The sequence below is a fragment of the Taeniopygia guttata genome, chromosome 4 (assembly GCF_048771995.1).
Source record: "Taeniopygia guttata chromosome 4, bTaeGut7.mat, whole genome shotgun sequence".
Classification (NCBI taxonomy): domain Eukaryota; kingdom Metazoa; phylum Chordata; class Aves; order Passeriformes; family Estrildidae; genus Taeniopygia; species Taeniopygia guttata.
In genome coordinates this window covers 42,786,312-42,811,839 of record NC_133028.1, presented here as the reverse complement: position 1 = coordinate 42,811,839, position 25,528 = coordinate 42,786,312, and the positions used below count along the sequence as shown (strand labels likewise).

Below are 25,528 nucleotides of genomic sequence, written 5' to 3'. Positions count from 1 at the left end.
TGATGTTAACATCAGCCTCCTCTTCTTAATATCTCTCTCCTTGCCTGCAGGTGAAGGTATTGCACAATCAGCTTGTTCTGTTCCACAATGCCATTGCGGCGTACTTTGCTGGCAATCAAAAGCAGCTTGAACAGACACTTAAACAGTTCCACATCAAATTGAAAACTCCTGGAGCAGATGCCCCATCCTGGCTTGAAGAACAGTAACCAGATCATAGAAGAGGATCCAATGTTAACCTAAAATTCTTTAAATCTGAGAATAATTAAGGGTTGGGGTTGAAGGACTGTTATAGTGATTCTTGAACGGACAGCTTTAAATTTTTTCCCCTTTTATAATACTGTAAAACTGAATTTGATAGGAAAGTGGGTGACTTTAAAGTAACCAAACATAATTTCTGTAATTTCAAATATAGAGCACTCCTTTTGTATGTAAAGGTTGGCGGTTATTTCTGTAATTGGGATGGGGGGGAAAGAGGGAGGGGAAAGAAAACTATTATAGATTTGCACTGACAAATGATGCTTGTGATTTCTCTTATTTTGGTGGCTAGTCAAAATATTTGCAAATGGAGGTTTACATGATTTGTACCAACATCTGGTATTTTATAGATGAATATAGAAAACATCTTTAGTAATTTTCATATGACTTTTAAAAAAAGGAGAAAGTTAAAACACTATTTTGCAGATGAATACTATAAGGCCTATATGTGATATCTGCATATAAGGCAACAGTAGCAGATGGCTCATTGACAAGCGGAATTGAAGCAAATGCATTTTTTTAAATGTACCTTTCCATCAAAGGGTTAAAAAAACCAAATAACCACTAAAGCAAGAATCACTGTCAGTCTGAGGCTTCTGAGCACATGTTTTTGCTTTGCACCAAGTGGTTTGCTGAGTGAGGCCAACCATTAAATGTACTAATTTCATTTAAAATGTTTCTTTCTCTATGAAACAAATACCGTACTAGCCTTAAATCACAGGTATGTGCCTTTTTTTAAGATAATATTTTCCACCACTGTACATAATCTAAGAACCCTTTCATGTAATAGTTTGTCAGTTCCCAACAAGGGGAAGAGACCTGTGTAAATGCTGTGTCATTGTACACTTAGAGCAGGTTAAAGCTTTAGTTAAACTTTATGGGCAGGTATGATTTTGTGAGGCAATTGGGCCAGTATGTTTTTTGTTTAATTGAAAAGCATACTTTGGTAATGGGAGTAAAATGGAGGACACATTTTTAATTTCTTCATCATTTCTGTAGTCCTTAAATGTAAAATTATATGTCAGTTTTATTATAGATATTTTAAATTCAATATATTGGAGTCCTCATTTGCACATGTTATGTTGCTTTATGTTATGTTAAGTAAAATTAAATACTTCAAATATGTTATTTACAATGGTGTGGATTGTATGATTTATGTACTGTACGTTCAAACATCTTTCAGCAGACATTCTTAAAGTTTTCAGTGTTTAACACAACTGTAATGTAACTGTAAATCAAACTTTTTAATCATTCCTCATTAAATTCTTAGCCTGACAGAGCCTTCTTTATGTTTTTGTTCTGTCAGAATCTCTTGTAATTGCTCAATTACGTTCCCTAGAATGTATATCCTATGTGAATTTTGTATTCATATTAAACATGTTTGCAGTCAAACTTTCTTGGCTTGTGATGGTTAAAAGTAGAAAGGAGCTTCTGCAGTGGCAGCTTAGTCCTGTTTTTGTGAGTTTTCATCCCTGCCCAAGAATATCTCATAAAGCAGTGCTATGTAGTGATGCTGTTTTAACAGTGGGCAAGTTCAACTGGAAAGCAAATCCATAGTGAAACAAATCTTTTAATATATGTGGGTTTTGACTTGAACTTCTAAAGGAAATTAAATTTTATTTACAATTCTTGCAAAGCCATTGACTTCCACTGAATCCTGGCACACGTGTGATATGACGGTGCAAGGAAAGTGAACTGAGTGAGTATAGGGTTGAACTGGGAAATGCATTATTGCAGGGGTGAAGAATGCAAACCCACTGACCACAACTGAAGTACTGGGCTTTCAGAACAGTGTAGGAAAAGGGCACATAAGGAACATGTACTCTTGGTTTCTCCCTCAGATTCATGTGTCTCCTGCCTAGGATTGCTGCTGCTCAGAAGGAACTCTCTCAGAAATGGTAAGAGTGAACTTGAATTTGCAGTTGCCTTAAGAAAGACTGACCAATGAGTCATTGTGTAATCCTCAAACTTTTGCAATGGCTTAAAACTGTTGGAGTCTCTTCACCTGGAAGAAGAGGTGGGACCAAAAAGATTACTTGCTAAAACCTGTCTGTGTATCATTTAATACTGGTGGAAGGAAGAATTACTTCAATTTTGCTCAGCAAAGCACTTACTCTTATGGGTAACCTCAGTGAGCAGGGTTCTCTGTTCAACTGATCAATAGGTTATTAAACTGATAGTAGCCTGCTGTAGTACTGTAACTTTTTGTCACTGCTCAAATACATGTGCTTATGAAATAATTCAAGCTCATATCTTATATTTAAAATTATCTTTTTAGATCTAACCAAATTCAGAAACTTGCATCAAGAGATTGTAAGAGGAAAGACACTTGAGCATTTCCAATGGGAAGTAATTATTGTTGTCAGGCTTTCTGATTCTTGCAAAAAAGAAATATCCTGAAATAAATATCCTGAGGTTGTAATCTAGGTTTATCTAGGCGGACAGTTGTCAGGATGGGGTGTTTTTGTTATTTGTAAAGGAGGCCATACCCACCTTGTAGAGACTTGCCTGTGACAGATTTCATCTCTGTTAACAAATTGTTACATTAGTGCTTACAGGGTTGTGTGAGGTTTCTTAGGATGAAGAACTCAAAGCAATTAGTAACATTTTCAGATATGCTGTTGTAGCTGCTGTACCAGAGACTTGGGGAGCTGTTTTGATTCTCAATGACCATACTATAAGTTATCTGTACTCCTGGCTTGCTTGAAACTTGTTGCTCCTCTTATTTTGTTCACCTGAATTTTATAAACAGCTTTTTTGCTCTAAAAATGCTCTTTGGCCTACTTCATGCTTTGACAAGCCCCTTACAAAGAATATTTCTGGTTTCTAAATGTATCTGTATTTTTGTTTGGAAAGAGATCTACACGGGCAGAGTATAGTAATACACCAACATCATTTAAGCAACAGCTTTTTGTTCAATTTCAAGCAACTGGTTTTCCCAGAAACCTTATCTCTAGTCAGTCTGTCCTTTCAAAAATGATCAAAGTAATGTAAAAGGAAAGCTAAATGTTTGTCTCAACTGTGTTTTGAACTGAATGGGGGGCATATACACTTCTTATGCTTTGCTTATCTGCTCTTGTTCCTTGTTGTGGTGTTACAAGAAGTGAAAGGTACTGTAATTATTTAGCATTCCTCATCTGCAATTATCTTTAGGTTTGGGAGGTTTTTTTAGTCTGGTTATCTTTTCCATGTTGCATGCTTGGTGTAAGGATTGTACTAGTCACAAAAATTTTTATATTAGTTGTGAATCTTATCATGGTTAGTTTCCACCCTAAAATTAACCAAACTACTCATTGCTAAGTTGTGTCAAATTGAAAGGCTTTCTTATATTAGACAGAGAATTTGACTGCTGCTTGGTTTATATTTCTCTCATTTCTTAGTGTTTGTTGCTCTTTGACATCTTTGTATTCTACCCAGTTGCTCTGATGTTAAAGGTAGGGATACACAGAAAACATAGTTCTCTCTCTGTGACAGTGCTCTTGTTTACCTCTCTACACCTGTTTTCACCAATGTCCTTCCTTTTAATTTCCACGAGTCTTGTGTGGAAACCAAATGGCCAGGGAGATGGGGGGTGTTCATGTGTCTGTCATCGTGGCAATAGTTTGAAGGGAGTGAAGGAGGTAGCTTACCCGGTAGTGTAGGAGTAGCAGGTAGGATGGCTTGTGCCTGCCTTGGAGAAGAAGGGCATAAATTGATGGAGAAGCAGTGGAAAGGGAAAGTGATGTGTTGCTGTTTTCATCGGGGTCCCTGCTCTGAGGCACAGAGCAGCAGTGTATGAACCTTGCTCTGCGGTGGCCTTGGACAGAAAAGCTCAGTCTGTGGTTTTCCAATCTTTTGTTTCCTGTGGCTGAGAGTGCTGGCACAGAAGCATTGCCTTTTACACTTCAGCTGCCTTTCTAAAAAAAAAAAAAAAATGTAAGAAGGGAGCAGGATTAGCAACAATTCTGTGCTGTCTGCTCCTGGTGGTGTATTTCTGTAAAGGACTTGTTCTCAGCATAAAGTGAGCATTCAACTTTTTATAAGGGCTGTAGGTGAACAGAACTTTGTTTTCTGAGCAAATACACTCCTACTCATCCCTTGATGAGAATCTGTTTTAAAGAGAATAGCTACTGGAGGAAAGAGAGAGTATTTGATATTCCAGGAGGAGCAGAAAAAGAGATGAGGAGAATCTTTGCCGAGTTCCCGTGTAACACTGGTTGGTAGGACTGAGATGGGTCCCAGTGTGGCTGTCTGATAACATTTCTTAATTAAGTGCAGGGATCAGATATAGAACAGAATAAACCTGAAACAACTTTTTAGTTCAGGTTTTCCTTGTTCTTGCTGTTCATGGCAGCATAAATCCATTGGTTCAGTCAGGAGCAGTTCAGCTATCAGCAGTGTGTTCCTATTACTTAATGAATAGTGTGTCTTACTGTGCTAATTAAGTAATTATACATTCTCTGCCTTTTAAAAAATACTAAGGACTGTAAATTCAATCATTTAAGAGATAAATAATGCTAAAAACTAGTGTTGCCTGTTCAGTTTTGATTTGCCTGTCTTACATATGCATATGCATCATGCTAGTTTTATGTGATGGTGGTAATTAATTGCAGGGTTTTGTTTTGAGACCTTAAGTAACAGAGTGTTTAATTTTGAGCCCAAATGTAACTTATTTTAATGTGATAGGAGTGTCACAATTAACTTTCTCTCCTCCTTTTATCTAAACTCTGTAGAAATGAGGGATTGTAATGAAGATGACACCTTTTTTCAGGTGGTGTAAATTGCTTTATTTCCATTAGCTCTGTTCTGTCATTAGATTTGTGTTCAGCCTAAAGAATGAGAAGCTTGATGCTCTGAAGAAAAGCAGAGTTTACAAAAGACAAGGTGGTTTTTTACTTTTCATAAGAAAAAAAATGCCTTTAAAAAAGTAGTCCTCCTGAAAACTCTCTTGAGCATTTCAGTAATTAGAAATCTTAAAAAATTAACAATATGATTTGGTTTTGTAGTATACCAACTCATCTAAATGCTATCTGTTCTAGGGAGGTGCATTTGTTGTTTATTATAGGTGGGGCTGCTTGATCTACCTATTATTAAAGTTGCCTAATACTTCCTACTGTAAAGACCAGTTTTCAGTTGTTTATAACTCATATCAATTTTAGCCGTGTGGGCAAAATATTTGCCTGTTGAGTGTTACGTGTTTAGATGAAAAAATCAGCTAAAAATTTAAAATTAATTTGCTAACATGTTTTGGGAAAGTTCAGGGAGAACAAACCCACAGGGTGAGGAAAAGTGAAGAGTTTAACTTTACATCCGGACTGGCTCCCAGGTCCTCTGCTCTCCTGTTTGGGTTCTGACTTTTTAAATACAATGCTATTATGCAAGTCTCTTGTTTGGCTTGCTCTTTCCGTCTTTTCGAGAGAACATTTGTGTTCATGACTGGCAGCAATGAAAACAAGTCCCTTTGGCTCCAGCACAAGCAGTTACAGTCCAAGCGGCAAAGCGCTTCCTCGCTGATGACCTCAGGGCTGACCTGACACTCTCGAGGAATGTCCATGCTGGCTCAAAGCTGAGCGTGTCCTCTCCAGCTGCTGCTCACCCTGCCAAGCAGACATGTGTGCTGTGATGGGAATTGCCTTTTACTGCAGTTGAACTCTTCATTCAGTGAATTTTCAGCTTAAATGACTGGGTTCTGGCATTACGTTCCTTAAATTTTCCTTTTGTTCTAATACTTTTTTTAAATTGAGGTGACTAAAGCAGGCTGTCTTGCCAGACCAGTAGGTCACATCTCTGGCTGCAGAACTGTGAGCAGGAATGGTGTAACCTCCACAACCATTGGCCTGAGCTCCAGGCCTGGGCCAGAGGAGGCCACCTGGTCTCCCACTCTTCCTCTGGTTCCTGCCTCCCAACACCTGAGCAGAGTAAATAGCACAGGTGAGGTGCTACACACTCAGGTAAAACATGGGTTTGTCCTGCTGCTCTTTGCCTTACCACCTCTGGTTGTGTCAAGGTGATGTTTTCTCTCTCCTGTGCTCTGCTCAGAAGCTCTGGACGCTTATTAACTGGGACTGAAAGAGGTTTGTTCTTTCTACCTCCCTCCTTTCTCAGGAAAGGAAGAGTTTCTATTTCCACCTTTGGAATTTACCTTCTGTAAAAAGTAGTGTTCAGGTGTGTGCGCTGACTATTGATTGACTTTGAGTGCGATTCTTCACCTTTACTCTTCCTGGGAAAATGTTTTTATTTTAGACATAGGATTCAATCTCTTGATAAAATATTTTAGAACCATTTGTGTTTGTTTGCTGTCTTATCAGTGAATGGTACTTTGGCTTTCAGGCATCCACAACTCACATGCGCTTCTGCCTGGAGCGCTGTAACCCAGGGCTGTGCTCACGTCTTAAATTCGTCTGCACTTTCTCACACCGTCCGCTTTAGAGTCACAAGGGACCCGTCTTGCCTGCTTCCCCCGAGCTTGCAGGGTGAGCCGGCGGGGAGCGCCGGGGTGAGGGATGCGGGCTGGACCGAGGGATGCGCTTGCTCGGGAGCGTGGGCAGAGGGCGAAAGGCTTCAGCCGTGGAGTGGAGCCCGTTCCTTCCAGCCGGGCGCGCTGCCGGTAGCACCGCTGTCCAGTTCCTATAGAAATAGTTGCTGTGTGTGCGGTGACAGCGTGCGGGCACTGATGGCTGGATGTGGCGATGAAGCAGCTCAGCCGGAGCTGGCTGAGACCCAGTGCCCCCGGAGGCGCACTGCGCATCTCCGTTCGCCGCGGCGGCGGCACCGGCGCTGGGTCGCGGGTCGCTCTCCTCCCGCACGGGCTTTTCGGTGGCACAGCCCGGGCAGGGGGGGATCGAGGCGCCGCCGCCCCGCGGCCGGGCCGCTCCCGGGGCCGCCGCCAGCACCGCCACCTGCCGCGGCCCCGCCCGGGCGCGCCTGCGCTGCCCCGCCCCGCGCTCCGGCGGCGCGGCCGGGCCGGGCGCGATGGGAGGAAGCGGCGGCGGCGGCACCGGACCGGGCGCGCCGCGTGCTCCCGCGGGCGCCGAGGTGAGCGGGGACACGGGGACCCCCGCGCCGGGCGGGGGCTCCGCGCAGCCGCTGGGGCGCGGCCGGGCAGTGCAGGGGGGTCGCCGTCTTCTTGCGTGGGTCCTTCGCCGCCTTCCCGAGGCGTAGGAGGAGGGAGAGCTCCCGGGGAGACGGGCTCCCCTTCCCGCCGGACCCCGGGCCCGGCCGGCCCCTGCCGCTGCGGGAGAGCCGCTGCCGCCGCTCCGCTCGCACGGCGGGGCGGGAGCTGTCCCGGCGCCCCGGCTGTCTCCGGCGGAGCGAGCGCTGCCCTCGCCACGTCCTGCGGGGCACAGCGGGGCCGGGGCGCGGCTCGGGCGCCGGGGTCCGGCGGGAGCGGAGGGCAGCGGCGCGGTGTTACTCGCGGTGTTACTCGGGGTGCAGCCGAGCCGCCGGCGCCCTCCGCGGTGCCCCTTGGCCTGCGGGGTCGCTGGAAGGGAATTAAGGATCTGTCACAGCCCCTTGGGTGGTCCCGGCGGCAGGGCCCCCACAGGGCACCAGCCTGGCACCTGGTCCGGGCGGAGAACACGGCGGTGCGGCTGAGGGCTCCTCCGTGGGAACCCTTTTCCCGCGGCGGGGCGAGCGCGGTACCTGGGAACCCGAGCAAGAAATAGCCGGAGTGGAGCCCCGGCCAAGCGCCGTGAGGTCCCTGCCTGGCCCGGTCCCACAGGCTGGCAGCGACGCGGTGCCAGCGCTTTTGTGGGACGCGATGAGCGGGGAAGTGCGAAGTCGCTGAATAGCGTGAGCTGCGTGTTCTTTGTAACCCGCAGATTTTGGCAGGATCAGGGAATGGTTATCGGCGTTTGCAGTTTCTCTGGCTGTAGTCGGCAACTAGTTGTTCCCTTTGCCTTTTGTAGTGTTTTTGTTGAGACACAGACACCGAAGTGCTGTGGTTGGGTTCGGCGTTGTTCTCATGAGAACTTGGAGGGCGCCTGACACAGAAACGTGGGCAGGGGAGAACATAAGGTGTGAGTTAAAGGGAGTCAGTCATGTCTTGCAGTATGAATTATGAAATGCCCTTAAGTGCGTCGTGCACCTCACCTGTTAATTTGTGTATGCAAACACAATCTGTATCCGTCTCAGTGGCAACTGCCTTTTTTTGCAAGAAACAAATTACTTTAAGAGTGTTTCTCTTACCTGGGGAGAAAGTTGTCCCCACCCTCTAACTTTTAAGTTACATTTCCAAATTAGATTAGCTTGGCTAAAACAATGAATGAGACAAAGAAATAAAATATTTCTTTTATGCCAAATATGGACATAATTAAAACGTGCAGTAAAGACGTTACTTTAGAGCGTTGGCGCTTCTCCGGCTGTTTTGGATAACGAACATGCAACAATGAGGTATAATTGCAATGTCTTAAACGTTTGTTCTTTGGTTCATTTTTTTCCCCTTTAATCCTTTGAAAAGTGTGGAGAAGCTCCTTAGGAGTTAAAATTTTGCTTGGCTTCTATTACACATCCCAGTCCCAGCGTGTCTCGGTAATCTGTAGCTCACAGTTGGAACAGCTGGTTGTTCCCCACCTCCTCTTGCTGCACTTCCTGCTCAGAGGCACCTGCTGATACCAGCGAGCAGCCCAGAACCTGTCCTGGCTGCCAGCTTCTCTCCTCTCCCACCCACGGTAGTGGTGGGAGCCTCCGCTGGGAACGGCTGTGAGCCGTTCCTCCGGAGAGGCAGCATGCGAAGGCAATTTTGACCAGTCTCCTGGTATCTGGTAACTCGAGACCGCCATCCTCTCACGAGCAGGTGACCTCTGTCACCTGGATCGTGCTTATCTGTCAGAAAACAAAGCTGAATGCCAGCCTTTATGCTGTGCCTTTCCTTTCATACCTTCCTTCCAAATGCTGATTCCTCCCCTTTCCTGGTTCTGGCTGTTACCTCATCTAAAGCAGTATGAGGCTCGTTGGATTGAAAACAGTTTTTCCTGTTCTATCTATCTTTACATCTAGGTTGGGATGTTTTCTTCCCCGTGCCTTCTCCACTGCTTTCACTAGGAGTGTCCCTTGTCTAGCACAGAAGCACTCAGGTCTGAGATCAGTCGTTTTCCACTCCTGTGTGTTAGTGCTGGGACTCTGATGATTCATCTCCTACATCTCTGTTCCATTAGGATTTGATTTTTTTTTTCCTAAAGCGTATAGATTCATTGAAAGTCTCAAAATGAGGTTCTTGAATCTTGCCTAGGGCATGGTCGGTCAGTCTGTCTGTGTCTTTTTTTTTTTTTTTTTTTTGGTGAATGTGTGGGAACCCAAGTTAGAAAATAATAATGTTGAATACTGCTTTGTATGATGGTGGAAAACTAGCTAAGACATTTTTCATTTTTAAATAAGTAGTAGGGAGGAAAAGTGTTTTTCCTAGTTGAGTATTTCTTTAAATTAATGCAACACTTAATTGGTTTGAGTGGTTAATCTCCTTCCACCACCTTGCACCTGCTTTTTTATGCCTCTCTGCTTCTATGATCATGAATTTGGGAGGAGAGGCGTGAACATGCAGAGCCCTGTAATAGCAGCTGGGTATTAATGCTGACTTAAATTTGAAACACTCTATCCTGATCCACTTTCTTTGTAGCTTCTCTCCTTTTTACCATGCCATTAAAATATTTTCCATTATGCCTGTGATTTAAACCTCATATAGGTTTTTATATATGTTTTCTATTCTTGTAAATGCCTGGATAACGTAAGGTATGAGGTTGGAAAATCTGAGCAGGAGAGAGGAGTTCATTGCTACCTGAGCAAGGTTTTGAAAAGAAAAGGTACAGTAGATGCTTTTGTGTTGTTTTCCATTGATTTCAGTGAAGCTGTGAGTGGCTGAGTCCTTGCAGACCAAGAGGGAATTTGCCCTAAGGCTTATTTCTGTGGCTTGGGTCTGTTTGTTCATGTATGGTCTAGTGATGGATCTCTGGCAAAAATAGTGAAGTTTTTTCATCACTATTATACAATGTCAAATTGATCTGGGTTGCTATTAGCTCCGTGTGAACCCTGCTGAGGAGGCATACTACTAAGTCAGTGCCAAATTTCTGATTTGATGTTGTTCTTGTGCCAGGGCATTACTTGAGCTTTTTCTGGTGAGTTTTCCTGATACTGAGTTTTGCTCAGGGGCTGTCTGTCTCCTATATAAGTTTGTGTTGCATGCCATCTTTGAATTTAATTTTTTTTTTTTGTAAATTCACAAATCCTTTTTTTTGAGATGGCTTCCAAATTTCCATAAAATCATGAGATTCCTCATTGGAATGTATTTGAAACACTTTAGTTTTTTTCTGAGACTTATGAATCAAATCTGTTTCAATAGATTCAGCTTATCAAAAGTGTCCAGTTTGTGGCAGTTATGCTCTTACCTGAAGGTTTGTTGCTAATAACAGCATTTTTATTTAGAAGGTAACAGTATAAGAAAAATGCTAAACCCCATTGTGATTCCTGTTGTTTTATGAGATAATCCAAAGGTTAAAACTTTCCAAAATATTTAAAGCTTTGCATATGTGCAATACTTACTTACTGCTATTGAGCTGTCATTGTTAACCTGGATGCTGAAGTAAATGATAAAGGACAGCTTGATCAAAACTGTGGTCTTTCTTCTCTGAGTGTATTTTGGGAGGTAGTGTTAAAGTATAACAGACCAGTTATACTTTTAAGTTCATGCTCAGCGAACACAGAGACTTTAGGCACTGTACACTATTTTTGCCCTTATTGACATTTGTGTGAAAAATACAAAGGCAAAAAAAGTAGTACACTACGCTAGACTGTTAAATCATCAGCAAATTTTTAGCTATTTTAGTACAGTTTGGATTTGAACCATGGGTTTAGAGGATTCAAACAGGGTCTGTTTGATGCAGTTAATCCAGTACCATAGTACTGTGTGCAGTCAGCTTTAAAAGCATACCTGCATTTAGCAGTGAAATAATATTTGTTTTAATAATTTGAGATAAATATATTCTTTTACAAAATTGCATTGAATGGAGATTAATAGTTTTGATACCTACTGTGGGTGATTTAGAGGTATTCTTGTGTTTATATATGTTCTTGAAATCTAAGTGCTTGAAGCTGTTTGAAATCTTGGTGTGGATAAATGTTAAACAATTGCCCTGTGAAAGGCTTTTGATTCACTAAATTTCCCTTCTGGATTGAAAACTTGATAGCTGTTGTACCTCAGTTTTGGTGTCTTTTCAGTGCGAGGGACAATGTCCAGTGTGTGTGATCTGAGTGTCCCTATTGTCCTTTGTCGCAGGTTGCGGAGATGGTTCAGTCCCATCTTGTGCTGCCGCTGCTGGCAGATAGGGCTTGAGAGGCGTGATCCCAGCGGCTGCCGCGCTGACTGTTCAATGTTCCAAAGCCATCCAAGGAAGTAACACTCTCCCCTTGGGGGAGGCTGTAAAATGCATGTTATGAATTGTCTCTCCTTGGTCAATGATAAAGAAAATGGGGCTATTCCAGTTGCAACGGGATTGATGAGCGAGGATACGACGACAGCGCCTCAACTTTCTCAGCCTGCAGCATCATCGCCCCCTGCGCCATGTCCCCTCACCGGGGCTCCCCCAGCCCCTCCGCTCCCCCCGGGAATGCCGCCCCCACCGCCACCCCCTCCTCCTCTGCCTGGCCCCAGCATACCTCTGCCTCCACAGCTGCTAAATGGGCACGACAGCCACGGCAAAAAAAAACGAATGCGGAGCTTTTTCTGGAAAACTATCCCTGAAGAACAAGTCCGTGGTAAAAACAATATCTGGACAATTGCTGCAAGACCACAGTATCAAATTGATACGAAGACAATTGAGGAACTTTTTGGGCAGCAGGAGGAAGCCAAACCCCAGGACTCCCGAAACCGATCTTTAAAGTCTTCATTTAAAGAGACTAAAGAGGAGGTAAGAATTAAAGTAAAACCTCTTTTTTTACATAGTACTGTAGGAGTTGATGTGAATTCTGCCTCGCCTTTTTCTCTTTCTCTGTCATCTTTCATCCTTACGGCAAATTTGTCTTGATTCAAAGGAGAGGGGAATGATGGGAAGCATAAACTCTTTGTTCTTAGTGGCACATATTTATTTTTCAAAGAGCTAACTGTGTTTTATTATTTTAACTTGCTAAGTGCTGTGATTTGATCATCTGTTAAAATAAATATGAATAAGCAGAGGGAGCTGAAAGCATCTGTATTTACTCATGTTGGATAGCCCTTGAGTTTCCAGTGTGGAACAAAATTGTGTTGTCTCTTCAACTCCTGCTCTGTGTCTGTGATGCAGGCAAGATGTTGTACATGCAAACATGTACCAGGCAGGAGAGAAGAGAGTCCTATTTGCCAGGGTTGATGCTGTATATGCCCACAGTATCCTAGGGACATCAGGAAGTGAAGTGCCAGTATGGCAGCAAGGATATAGAACATAAGATAGTGATTAAGAGTATTTGTTACTTGATAATTTTAAAGTTTCCACTTTCATGAACATGACTTTCCTGCTGAGAAAAACTTTCCTTCATCTTCCCTGCTTTTGACACGAAGATAACCTTCCTAGAAGGTCCCAAGATTGCCGCTGATTCCTGTTGTAGTGGTGAAGGGTACTCTGTGCCGAGTACTCTCAGGTTCAGACACTCTCCAGGGAAGTGATAAGTAGCTTTTCTAGTTCTTAAATCCTCATTTACAGACAGCCTCTTTGTGAAGCCTGAATTGAATTGTCTCAAGTGATCTTTCTCTGAAGTAATTGGAGGGCTGAAATGCAGATTTAATCACTAGTGTGTGTCTACATGTTAGCTTGTATATGTTAGCTTGTAAACAAAATACAGAGGGCATGGGGTTAAGAGATGTAACAATGTATAAATTTTTAGTGAGAAAATAAGGACGTGAAATTGCTGATATCTTGTAGGATTCAGGAGATGTCAAAATAAGATCAGAAGGTACAAGATGAGAAACCAATAGTACGCGTGTTGTACCTATTGAAATTTAAGATTTAAGAAGACGTGTGTATTGTAGGCTCTGAAACCCTGATGTCGGGAAGTAGTAATTGGGGCCATCATCAGAGGTAGTCATTAACCTGTGTGCTGTTTTCAGGCTATGTTCATCTTTGAATCAGGAGTGTAGTGAGTGCACTTCCTGTGCCAAATACAGATGTACAGAGCTCTGGCCTCCTGTGTTTTCTCAGAGGCTCCTCCTTTCAGGACTGCTGTGTGATAAAGATCTAGTTCTAGTAAATATGACAATAAGTTTCATAAACTGAATGTGGCCCATAGTGTGCAATAGGTAGGTCAGAGAACACCCCAGTGTGCTCTAGAACTCATGCAGTGATAGAGATTAAAATCAGTGGCCTGCAAAAGCAGGGATTCTCCAGGATACAATGCCTTGGAAAAACAACTCTGCCTTGCTGAAAGTTATGGTTTTCATGCGTCTGTCTGGAGCTGGTACGGTGGTGCAGTGCATTTACACTGCTTGATGCCTGTGCCCTGGTTCAGGGCTCCCATGGTGATTTTGCACATGGCAGGTGGTGAGGCAGTAGGACTTGCCTCTAAGTGATGCCACTTAAGTGACAAAATGTTCCACTCACTCGCTAAGCTTTGTCAAGCATGCTGCAGCAGTGTGTCAGTGGTGAGCAATTTCTTATGTGTTAATGGACTTTGCAGTCCTATCTGCTTAGCAAGGAGGGAAGGAGATAATCCTGAGGAGCTGTGTGTTATTGGAAGTGTGGAAGTACAGCTGGGCAGCAGCTCACATGCTTCACCCTACTGCAGGCCTGGTTCAGCAGGGGGCTGGAGATGGGAGCACAGGCCTTGGTTGTGACTCCATCGATTGTTGGCTGCCATTGATTGTTTCAATGTGGATGGTTTTCCTCAGCTCACTGGTAAAACCTACAGAGGCTGACAGGAGCTGGGGGCAGGCTGAGGTGTGCAGAATCAGTGTGATCTTGTGGAGAGAGTTGTTGGTGTGGGGCTGAGGGAGCTCTAGGTCTGCTTGTGGCCGTTTCATAAACCAGCAGAGGCAGGTGGATAAGGCATTTTGTGTTTCAGTACCTCTGTTCCTTTTGTGTACAACACAGTTGATTTTAGAGAGTGCTTTATGGTTGAACAAAGAAAAATGTTCTTAGATGTTTACATAGTAGAATTAGCCTAGTTGGCATAGTATATCAGCAATGAATTTTCAAGACAACTTCAAGTGCATGAACTCAACCTTTACTTAGACCCAAATCTGAAAAAAGCAGCAAGTGTCCAAAGTGCTGTACAGAAGGGCAGGGCCAGAGCGCGCTCTGTTGTCCCTATGGCCTCTCTCTTGGTGCAGTGGTGCACTTCAGTGCAAGTGGTGAAGAGTTACTCTTCAGCCAGTGTTGAGAGCACTGCCCTACAGACTGGGGAAGAGATTTGGGGTTTCATACCTTTGCCAGAGATGACTATTGATTATGAAATCATGAGCAGTTTTGGTAAAAGTTCGATGCAAGTAGGCGCTTACAACACTGGATGTCCTTTTAATTCCTCACTCAACAGTGATTTATACAGGGAATTTATATGTAACATCATCATTATAACAGAAGTCCCTTTTGGGGCTTGAGTCAAACTCCTACAGCAAATCCTTTCCTTTTTGTAAACAAGCCCTCACCAAACCCTTAGGAGATTAATTAACATGTTTCCTTGACTAGAGGCTTAATTTGCCCTATGGTTCCATGTAATTTGAGGCTGTGAAAAATAGGGGGTGCAAGGTTAAGTTTATACGCCAATTTACTTTCCCCATCCTTCAGTGGTGTTCCAGTGTGGCACAACAGGCACTCACCCAGGCTATAGTTAGCCTGGCAGTGGAGTGGGCAAAACAGCTTCATGTCGGCCAGAGGAACTGGTCTTGCTTTCTACTTCAAACTGTGCCTCTGCTCCTGTTTCTCACCTCACCCGACCTGTCCACTGGCTCTGGACACATATTGGATAATGTAATACACATATTACACCCTCTGTAAACGTATTTAAGTAAGCAGCTTAGCAGAGTGCTGTGGGGTTCTTCATTTGTGTTCTACTGGAGTAGTTTCTGCTCTTCAAGTGAGGTTTGATGACTCTGCAGAAGGATGCAGTGAATTTCAGAACCTGTGCAAAGGGGCAGTGAGAGGAGGAGAGAGAAGGAAGATGGAAGGCGTGAACAGGATGTCTCTTGCCCCCTCTTCTTTGTTTTCCCTGTGCTGGCTCTGATGCTTATTGCACCTTCTTGAGAGCTGATTCAACCTGTTAATCTAGAGAAGAACTAACAGCAAGAACCAAATGAGATGAGTACCAGTGCCTGCCTAAGGGAACGAGCAGGCTAGGAACGTGACATGGGAGGATGACACAGAGTGGGGACAGCCCTTTAGTAAGCTGCTAGGTTTACTCTGCTGCACCGTGACTGCAGGCCTGGAGTGGTGATGGTTACGATGTTGTCATGTGAAGTGGAAGCTGAAACAGGAAGTTATCTATATCCTTTCTAGCCTTCAGCACCAAACCTGAGCCACCAGGCTGTTCCATGCCTGCTGTAATTTGTAAACTGTGTCCTACCATGTGAAACCCCATTATTCTTAACAATGTTTTGTTTTACTGATCTGTTAAAAATCTGCTTTGTTGTGTTCCTCATTGATGATTTCATGGCAAGAAACTCCTGTTGCATTTCTCCAGTCACTACAAAGCCAGTTTTGATGTGGGTCTTTTTGTGTCTCCCGGAACACTCCTTGAATCTTTCATATTGATTGCAAATTCGTGTTGGGGTGCAGGAGTAGATATCCTCTTACAATCAACACGGCTTCACCATGGTACTCAGGCTAATTCTCCCCTTCTCATAATACCTTGATAACTGAGTATTTCTGTGGTGGGTTAACATTTGTCAAACTGAGGCTTGTTACTGTATGGCCTGTGCCTGCTGCAGATTTTGGAAATATGCTGGGTTGAATACTCTGGTGATGAAAAGTGGATTAGTCAGTGAATTGCTGTCCTTGGTTTAGAGATTGCACTGTTTATAAAGTAGATGTGGCGAGTGATGGCAAGTGACCTGTGATGTTTTACATGGGCTTGCAAAGTGCAGGTGTGGAGATGGTGGAAAGTATCTGAGAGAATTGTGTATTTCCAGTTTCAGAGAGCAGAGGATGAGAATGGAGCAGAGGATGAGAATGGAGAAAGGTCTCCTGAATGAATCTAAAGTAAATCATAAGAAACCATATGAGAAGTTTTTTTCTGTTATGGAGAATCCCAGTGGGACTAGGAATGCCTGTTCCCAATTCTCACAGTGCAGTGTAACTTTTGGAGTCAAGAAGTCCAGGGGTATTACCGGTGAATAGCACTTCAAAACCTCTTTGGGTGGCAAACAGAGACGTGAAATGGGCTGTGCCGGCAGCAGTGTTGATGGCGTGTGTGAACGGAAGACAGGAGCAGACTGAACAGAATTTAGAAAAAGCTATGGTAATGTTCAAAGGGTAAAAAGCAACAGCAGACAGTGCTCTGCATGAACAAAATCGAATGAAATCTCAGTGGAGAAGAGTAGACATTGTGAACAGATGTTCAGACTGAAGTTATGAATCTAATATGCAACTGAATGTGGAATGGAAGATAGTGTATTTGTGTGCAAGGAGTAGGAACTATATTTATGGAGTATCTGCCGGGTTCCCCTTTTCTTCTCCTTGTGCTCCCATCCGGAAACTTCTTGAAGGTAGTTATGTAATGACAGCAGTTTCAAACACTTTTGATAAGCTTGAAGTAGACACTAAGCAAAGAGTGACCAAAAAGTGAGGCTTGTTCTGATTGTGTGGTTAAATAAGAAATGAGAGAAAAAAATAGAGTACAGTCATATACAGTGCAAGAAGTGTATGTAAAATCCTGATACTTGAGAACAGCTGTGACATTTTTTTGTTGTGCTGATAAGACAAATGCAGCTGTGTATGTTCCCCATTGTTGTTTTGCTTTGAGGGAAGATACTTTAAAAAATATGTAATTTGTTTGAAGTTATACTGTAAATCTGAGTTGTGCCATGTAAAACAAAGGTTTACTCATCTGATGATCAGTCTCCTTGTAACAGTTACTGACTGTGATTTTAAAAATATACACAAGATTAACTCTGAATATGCTTTAAAAACCTAAACAAACCAAAAACCAAATGATGGTAAAGCTTATAGGCTTAAACTAGTACGGAGAAACCAGAGAATTAGGGGTGACCGGAGCAATTGGAGACTGGAGCTACAGTTAGAGAGGTCAGTGAGAGGTCCCTGCAGTAAAACATTTGAAAAAGATTAGATACTGCAGGGGGAGAGATGGTTGAAACCTGTCCTGCGTTAAGGGGCTTTTCCTTAATGATCTGTTGGGGGCCTCTCAACTCTTAAGATAACAGGAGAATAAACCACAATCTGTCCCCTTATCTCTGCATATGCTAAAACTGAAGGGCTTTGGGCTACCAATCATCTAATTAAAACTAATATGCTGATATTTCCTGTGTTTTCTAGTCTTCACTGTTTTCAGAAGAGAGGAAATTCCAGAATTTCAGAAAACTTTTCAATTTAACTCACTATTTTCAGCAGATGAAGAGGCTGTCTCCTGGGTGTATGTTGAGGATAGCCCATTAATCATCCCTATATTTTCACTGTCACCAGCTGACTGCAGGCTAATTCAACTTCATGATAATGCCAATGTTGCATTTATATATCTACTTCTAATCTGAGCACTGTCACAAAGGTCAAAATGCCTTTCCAGTTGTCAAAACCACAAACAGTCCTACAGTAGTCTTGAACATCTAAGTGTACTGAGCTCTTTTATTGTAGCCGTCAGGTGAAACTGTTAAGGTGAAACAATTCTCTTGTCCTTGTAAATCTCATGACTTTTGTAGCTGTTATCACCAAAATAGCTGTGGTAAAATTTTAACCTTAAGGACACAGTTTGCTAAAACAGGGCAAACCTCTCAAGTTTAAACTTGTATGCTGTTACAGGAAGAAAAACTAGTATAAAAGAAGCACTTTGATTTTAAAATTTTTTACAAAATTAAGGGAAAATATTGTGGGGTTGGTTTTTTTCTTTTTCCATCTGCCTAATCTTCAGAATTGTGCATGTAAGATGATAGAGCAAACCAACTTTGAAATATAAAACTGGGAGAGCTTATTTTCTTATGGATTTCTGTTTGCTTCTAAGTAAGCAAACAGATTTGATCACTGTGTGTTTCAGGGTTTGATTCAAGATTGACTTATTTATCTTCCCCTGAGTCAGTATGGCTGTTAGTTGGCATGACTTAAATCAGTAATGCACCTGACCTCTGCTTAGAAGTCCCACCCTCACATTTCTCACAAAACCTCTGAATTCACATGGGTTTTGAAGTGGGGTATTCTCTAACCTTGGAGCCTTTAAATGTAATATAGCGTATTACCTGATAAACAACATTTTGCAGATGTAGGGTTATAAAATTAGCAATAAGAATGTTTTTACTTTGTAATGAAATAGAAATATCGATTCCTTCTTTCATTGTATGTTACTGTGGAATTTTTTGCTTCACTTGGAGAAAGGTGATGTGAGTGTGCTATATATTTCCCTGGTAAAAACTAGTTTTGTAGTATATAAGCTTGGTTGATAAGAAGTGATTCTATATTTATTTGGCCTGGGATTTGGTGCAAACAGTTATCTGTAGCAATTCAAGAAATGATATCTGCATTATATGCTATTTTCTTAAGTATTGTTAGATTAAGCTCTCTTGCTTTCTCTCTCAGGTTTCCATTTTGGATGCAAAATGAAGTATGAACATTGGGATATTTCTCAAACAATTCAAAAAGTAAGAATTCTTTCTAGTTCTCATAAAATATATACATTGTGCTCTTTTCATTGTGGAGTTTGCAGTTTTGTGCAGTTTTCTCAAAAGTAATTTGACATATTTTGTTTTCTAATATATTTAGTTTTGAGTACATTTATGACTTGGCATCAGACAGAGTTTGCTGATGTTAACCAGTTGAGGTGAGTTTTCAGGCATGGTTCAGGGAAGCCCTGTTGCCTCATGTAACACTGCCTGTTAGCTGCCTTTCCTCTATAAACAACTAGAAAGGGGCAAGGGGAGCAACATTTTCAAGAGCGAGCTGTTTCATTGCAGTCTGTATTCACTGATAACATTGCCCCTTGGTAAAGGTGTCACTGAAAATGGTGTCAGAGCACTGCTGCTGTGGACACTGATGCATCCACAACCTCTTTATAACTCTGTTGAGCAGCCCAGGCATGGTTTTTTCAATTTGTGTAACTGTTCGCCCTGCAAGTGTTGAAAATATATGTGCTCAATTGTTTTTTCAAGGTCTGCCGAATCCATCATTGAAGATATTTATCATGGAAGAAGTCAGCCCTATGATCCTGAACTGCTACGTGAATTTCTTAAATTATTACCAGAAGCAGAGGAGGTAAATAATGGTTTTACATGGAACTTATTTTTTGTAGAGTTCTACTGACTAGGATTCCAGCATGAAGCTCTGTAAAAGAGGAATCTCAATGCCTCAATTCCTGAGGCTAGGCAAGAGGGAACAGGGAACCACTGAGTGCAGATGTTTTCTCTTCGTTTGACTTGTGGTATTGAGGTCGCAGTATAGTCATTCCCTTCACATCAAGTAATTTCACCTGCTTTTAAGAAATTGATAAGACATCTTTTGATTTTATTATGTCCCTTTTGTCCCATAAACAGCAGGACCTGGAGCCTTCCTGTGTGCAGATAACTGCTTTAGGGAGTTAGAAAATTCAGAATTGAAGTATATTCTAAGCAAACAAATTTCACTTCTTTGGCACCTGCTTCCTGCCTTCCCATTGCAGTACCTGTGAGCTGAATATTGGTAGCCCTGTGCCACTGCCTTTTTTGCCTTCTGGCTCACTGCCTGCTTGGTTGCTTGGTTCATCTAGGCTTGTTCCTGGGCCTGGTCATTGGGTTTCAATAGGCAGAAAGGCAGCTCCAATGTTCAGCACCCATGGAATTTGGTAACGTGGCTTAGTGCTCAAAGGAGACGTGTTAGAAAGCACAGAATTATCAGCAGTACCTTCTCAGTGTTCCTGTCATCATCATATGACCAACATCCAAGCACAGCCTTCTCCCCTCCTAGTCCCAGACTTCAAGTCTATGCACATGATTAAAGAGGGGAAGCTTCATCAACTGACCTGGGAGCCCTGCTTAATGATGTACAGTTCCTTGCCTGCTCACTGTTGGCACTGACCCATTTGTATGCACTTGAGAGAAATGTAAACCACAAACCTGACAAAATTAGCATTAGAATTGCTTGGGTGCTTCACATCAAAGTGAGTGGCTGAAATTTGGGAAATTGCTAAGTTAAGGTCCACATGCAGATCAACCTCAACTCACATGCTTTACCACTTCAAGGTCATACTGTCAAAGCACTTTGCTTCCTCTGTGCAGCAGCAAATCTCAGATCCAGTCATCAGTAGAACATGTTACAGTCTTTTGCTGTCAAATTTATGACCCTAAATTGAGCTGCCTTTGCAGAGAATCCTGTAAAAATTGTCTTACATTAGTATACTTGATTAATATATCTCTTAGAGTTGGGAGGATATCAACAAGTTACAATGTAATCAATCAAAAAAAAAAAAATGACAGTAGTTGTGAGACCTCAAAACCATTCCCTCTTCCCTCTTTGTTTGCATTTTAGTACATATTCCATTATATAAACAGAATTTATCTCTTTCCTCTGAAAGTCAGACAGAGGAGAACAGTGGAGTGCTAACGTGAAAGAGAGTGACTCCTAGTTAACTTTGCATATAGTCAGAAAATTAGATTAGAAGAAAAGTACCTTTTCTTCTTTTCCTCTTTCTGGCTTATATCTGGTTGTTACTTTATGAAAGTAGAAAATCTTTTAGCTAGTGTAGTCTATGTGATATAAATGCTGTCATTTAGCTAGAATTGTAATGTAAGTTGTTGAATTTTATCAGTTTTGTCTGGAATGCTCAACTAGATGCATTAGCTATCCAATAGATACTGCTAAGAGTGAAAAAGTATGTTTATTTATTTGACAGCAGATTTGGCAACAGGCCTGTCCCTCAAGATAGTGGGGCCAGAGAATTTAACAAGTGCTTTTAAGGAATCATGTGAGAAATTAATAGAAGATATTCTGTGATACAGGAGAGTATTAGAAATTAAGGGGCATCAGACATGAGATTTGTTGCTATTCCCAAGGGAAGGCTGGAAAGAGCCTGCTTTCCCCTGTGCATGTGTTTGTATGTATTTAATTAACAGGAAAGACTCCCTTTCTCTTTGTTATTCTTCTCATAATTGTTGAACTTTTTTTTGATTTTTTCCCTTGAGAACTGGGTGGGTAGTGGCAGGCAAGACAGATAGAAAATCCTGAATGTAAGGGCCTGATGCTTGTGCTGGTGTGGAAAAATGTTTCCATGCCTTCATGTCATCATGCTTGGTGTGGGCAAAGAATAAGTGGGTCCAGTAACTAATTTACTACAGTGGCTTCCAAAATTTTAGTGTAGACAGTCAAAAATTTGTTCTTTTTAGGAGCCTCACAGCTCTTTTTAATCTTTTCCACCATTTTTTCTCTAAATGTATGTTCATTGTTCTTCTGCTATATCCCCTTACTTTTTCTTAGTTTATTGTCTGCCTTCTAGACTGAATCTGTCTCCCAGAATAGCGATTCACCATTTGCTAAGGGAAAGGCATCAGAAGCTTACAGCCCCACATACAAATAATCCAGAACCACTAGAGATACTCAGTGTAGTGGTGTTACTTTTTCTGCTATTCCCTCTTCTGTTTAATACTCCCTAATTTATTCTTAGTCATATCACATGAGATGGCTTTGGCAAGCTGTCAAAACATTGGCCTGTCCTTGCACAGTGTTGCACCCATCCTCAGCAAGGATTCCCTGGGATTGCCCTTTCAATACTTCCTGTTCTCCTAAAGACCTGCTTTGTTGTTGTAAGAGTTGAGAATTGCTCTGAGCAGAGATGCGAGCACTCAGGTCCTGAAAGGTTAGCAGCTATTCAGTTACCAGGGCACACTGTCTTGGTGCAGCCATGGGTGGGCTTCTGCAGTTCCTCTTTGTAGCTCTTCCCAGCAGCTCAGGTATTTGCAGACCCATTTGCCTGCATGCACAGGTTTCTAGCAAGCTGGAATGAGGGCCAAGTGCCTTCTATAGGCTCTGAACCCGGCAACTGTGCTTTGAGATGTCTTCTGCTTTTTCTTTTTTATTTTGCCATAAATCCTTAGGCTGTAAAAGTGAAAGGAGGGAGGAGAGTGCCTTTCCTTGTCATAGCTGTAGAAAGGGCAACTCTGGACTATTTTGTTTCTTCTTTTTTACCAAGAAGTTTAAGTTTACAGTTTACCTGGTGTGAATAAGCACCAGTTTTGTGCTCCAATTGTATCTTATCTAGAAGTGTTGTCATATCCAGTCACATTACCTGAATGTGCTCCATGTTTCTTGTTTGACTTTTGTGACATATTTTAGATCGTTTCAGTTCATAGTATCTCAAGCACCTGATGGTATTCCAGCTTTTTGACAATGGAGGCTAGTTCCTTGGGCCAACAAATACATTTAACATCTGTTATCTTTAAAATTATTCTATTTACACTGTTGCAATGTGGCAACTCTATTTGCATGCAGAAATGGGTGGCAGTACTAATGATTTTCTAGCTGTTTTCTATGAAAAATCCCAACAGCTATCAAAGTTATGGAGATTTTTGCATGTAAATGGCAAATTCAGGCTCCTTCCTGAATGTTTTTCTCAAACTGAATAAGACTATTATTGAAATATTGGCACTGTTGTGAAGTCTTTCCTACATCTTAAAATGTTTGGGTATTTTCAAATGTTTAATTTGAAAAACTGGACAAATACTCGAAGCTGGCCATGATGAAGCTTGCTGCAAGGCTCTACTCAATGTTTTGTTCAGGGCTGTTTGTGGGTGTGTGGCCTGGCCACTATACAGTGGTTAGAAAAAAGGCCAAGCAAATTTATGAAAATTCTCAATACATTAACAACTAAGATAAGATCACTGATTCTGTTTAAGCCTTCTTAGAAGCCCTGCTGTTTGTACCATATTAGCAGTTTTATAAGGGGAAAGAAACACCTATTTGGAATATCCTCTGCTTCATCCTTTTTTTCAGTTTGGTTTTTTTTACAGAGAACCTTGACTGAAGCAGTGGTCTTCTCTGCTATATCACTTCTGAAAAGATTCCTAGTTGTTTCTCAATGATACCCTGTTGAAATGGCTGACAGCTTTTATTTACTGACATCCTGACTAGAGCAGAGAAGAAGCTTTTAGCTGCTTTTATGTGCATATTATTGTGCTCTTCAACAAGCCCAGACTGGCAAAAGTTAAGAGAGTCCAGTGTTTAATGAGCTAGAATAGCCAGAATTTGTACTTTAAATACATGCAGAAGAGAGCATATCACACTGGTAATCAGCTCACCCACACACATGCACTCCCAGGTTATCAACACAATGTCTTAACTTCCATTATTATGTCTCAAGCCTGTCCTTTGCTTGTGCAGTCTGATTTCATGCCCTGGTCATCCGTCACCTGCTTTATTGGAACTGTTTCTCTCAGCTCTACCCTTTTCAAACCATGTCTGTAGTTAAATGCCCTCTCCTTTCCTCAGCCAGTGCTTTATAGGGTTGACCATTTAGTCTCCTTTTCCTTTTTTGCTCTTTATGTTTACCTGCAGGTCTTTCTCCCTTTATTTTTATCATTTGCTGGTAGTGGTTTGCCACTGCCCTGATTTATGCCCCGTCATGTCTCACTGCACAAGAAAATGTTTATTCATCTTCTTTAAAGATCCTGGATAGCTACAAGATCCTGCAAGATACCTGTTTTACGCCATAAAATAAAATCTCACTAGAAGTGCTGCTGGTAGCTTAAAAATTGCCAAGAACTTGAATACAGTAGCTTTCTTGTCTCCCAGGTATAATGGCATACTTGCAGTGGGCATCTCTACTGCAATTGTTCACAAAGAAAATCAAAGATCAGGCTTTCTATGTTTCATAACTGTTCTTAAAATTAAGCAAATTATATATGTGAGAACCTTGTGTATCTAAAATCAGATTGAGTGTGCATGGGCATGCATGGACAGTGCGAATGCATATTCCATCTACAAATATAATGAAAAATTAAATTAGTAGCTCAGCACCCAATTTGAGTAATACAGAACTAAGCATACAATGTAATTATGCTCTCTTGCATATACACATTAAACTGCCATATCTCAGTACGTGGCTGCCTACTCTTGTGGAAAAGTTTTGTTGTCCTTCAAGAAAGGAGGCCAAGGCCAGAACTGCTAGGGTTATTCATTATGATTTTATAATAAGCTACATTTTTAGCTCTCTTGTATTCTGAACCCATCTACTACATCTGTTAACATGATTAATAGTGAACATTGTTGTCAATCCCCACAGTTTCTTTGCCGCTCCTGGCTGCAGTTGGTATTTGAATTTGACCCCCACTTCTGGCAGCCATCAGAGAATCTCAGTTTTCTTCCAGAATACTTGGACAACATGGAAGCAGAGAGTAGAGGCAGTCCCATGGGATTTTGACTAGTCTCCCTTGAACTGTGTAATGACAGATATCCAAAATGTGTTCTAGTAATTTTTTAGCTTTGGGGTTCAGAAGTTGTTTTTCTAGTTTATTGGTAGTGTTTATAAAGTCAAATAACTTTTTTTTTTCCTTCAGGGTGAGAATTATTTTTGAATTATGAAATTATTAATAAAAAGGGAACAGAGAATAATTGCTGTCCTATCTTTACCTTAGCTATTTCCCAGACTCTTTACTGTTTAAGGCCAAATTAACAGATTATTTAGTCTTCTATATGAAAAACTTTAGACATGTGTGGAGAACCATGGTGTGTTTGCTGAATTCCAGGGTAAAAAGGACCTTATAACTCTGTCGTGTTCCTGTTTTGTCTGCTTGTGGAATGGGTCACTGTTCTCCACCATCCTTGGGTTTTGGGCTTCTTGGGTGAGCTGCCTTGATGCTTCTTACAAAGGAAGTTTGGGATATCTGAGGAGAAGGCAGTGGGGGTTAAGGTGGTTGATGTAGGCTGGGAAAAGTGGAACTGGGTGGTGAGCACACCTTTGTTGCAAGTCTGATTACAGAGACTTTCTTCTGGGCTGACTATTGCCCAAAGCTTTTTGCATGGTGACATTCACACCCCATCCTACCCATCAGAAGGCAGCCTTGTCAATGTCTTCTGTTGTGCATGTTTAGGAATGTTCCTCCTCTGAATTAATTCTGGGGTTTAGTACTCACTCATACGACTCCAGGCGTTTTTCCTAGTAGGATAGAAGAAAGAGGATTTCATCCAGTGCATATGAAACTAAAATTCCACATAGAAAA

At 42.0% G+C, this 25,528-nt stretch overlaps 2 protein-coding genes across 8 annotated transcripts in view; both read left to right on the top strand.

Annotated features, from left to right (window-relative positions):
* Window positions 1–1,647, top strand: part of ARFIP1 (ARF interacting protein 1) — a 40,799-nt gene extending 39,152 nt beyond the window's left edge. For 3 of the 6 annotated variants that reach the window (XM_072928466.1, XM_004174872.5, XM_072928463.1), the window contains one exon: window positions 51–1,647. In XM_072928466.1, coding sequence (XP_072784567.1) covers window positions 51–206 — 156 coding nt within the window. In that variant the 3' untranslated portion in view covers window positions 207–1,647. The remainder of the gene's footprint in view (window positions 1–50) is intronic. The other 3 variants (XM_012573405.5, XM_072928465.1, XM_072928464.1) reach the window with 1 other exon arrangement.
* Window positions 1,648–7,141: 5,494 nt separating this feature from the next.
* The window catches only part of FHDC1 (FH2 domain containing 1), a 36,695-nt gene continuing 18,308 nt past the window's right edge, over window positions 7,142–25,528 (top strand). The window contains exons 1-4 of one of the 2 annotated variants that reach the window (XM_030271510.4): window positions 7,142–7,269; window positions 11,501–12,131; window positions 18,927–18,988; window positions 19,496–19,598. In XM_030271510.4, the coding sequence (XP_030127370.4) occupies window positions 18,954–18,988; window positions 19,496–19,598 (138 nt within the window). In that variant the 5' untranslated portion in view covers window positions 7,142–7,269; window positions 11,501–12,131; window positions 18,927–18,953. Of the gene's footprint in view, window positions 7,270–11,500; window positions 12,132–18,926; window positions 18,989–19,495; window positions 19,599–25,528 lie in introns of those variants that run through there. The other variant, XM_072928461.1, reaches the window with a different exon arrangement.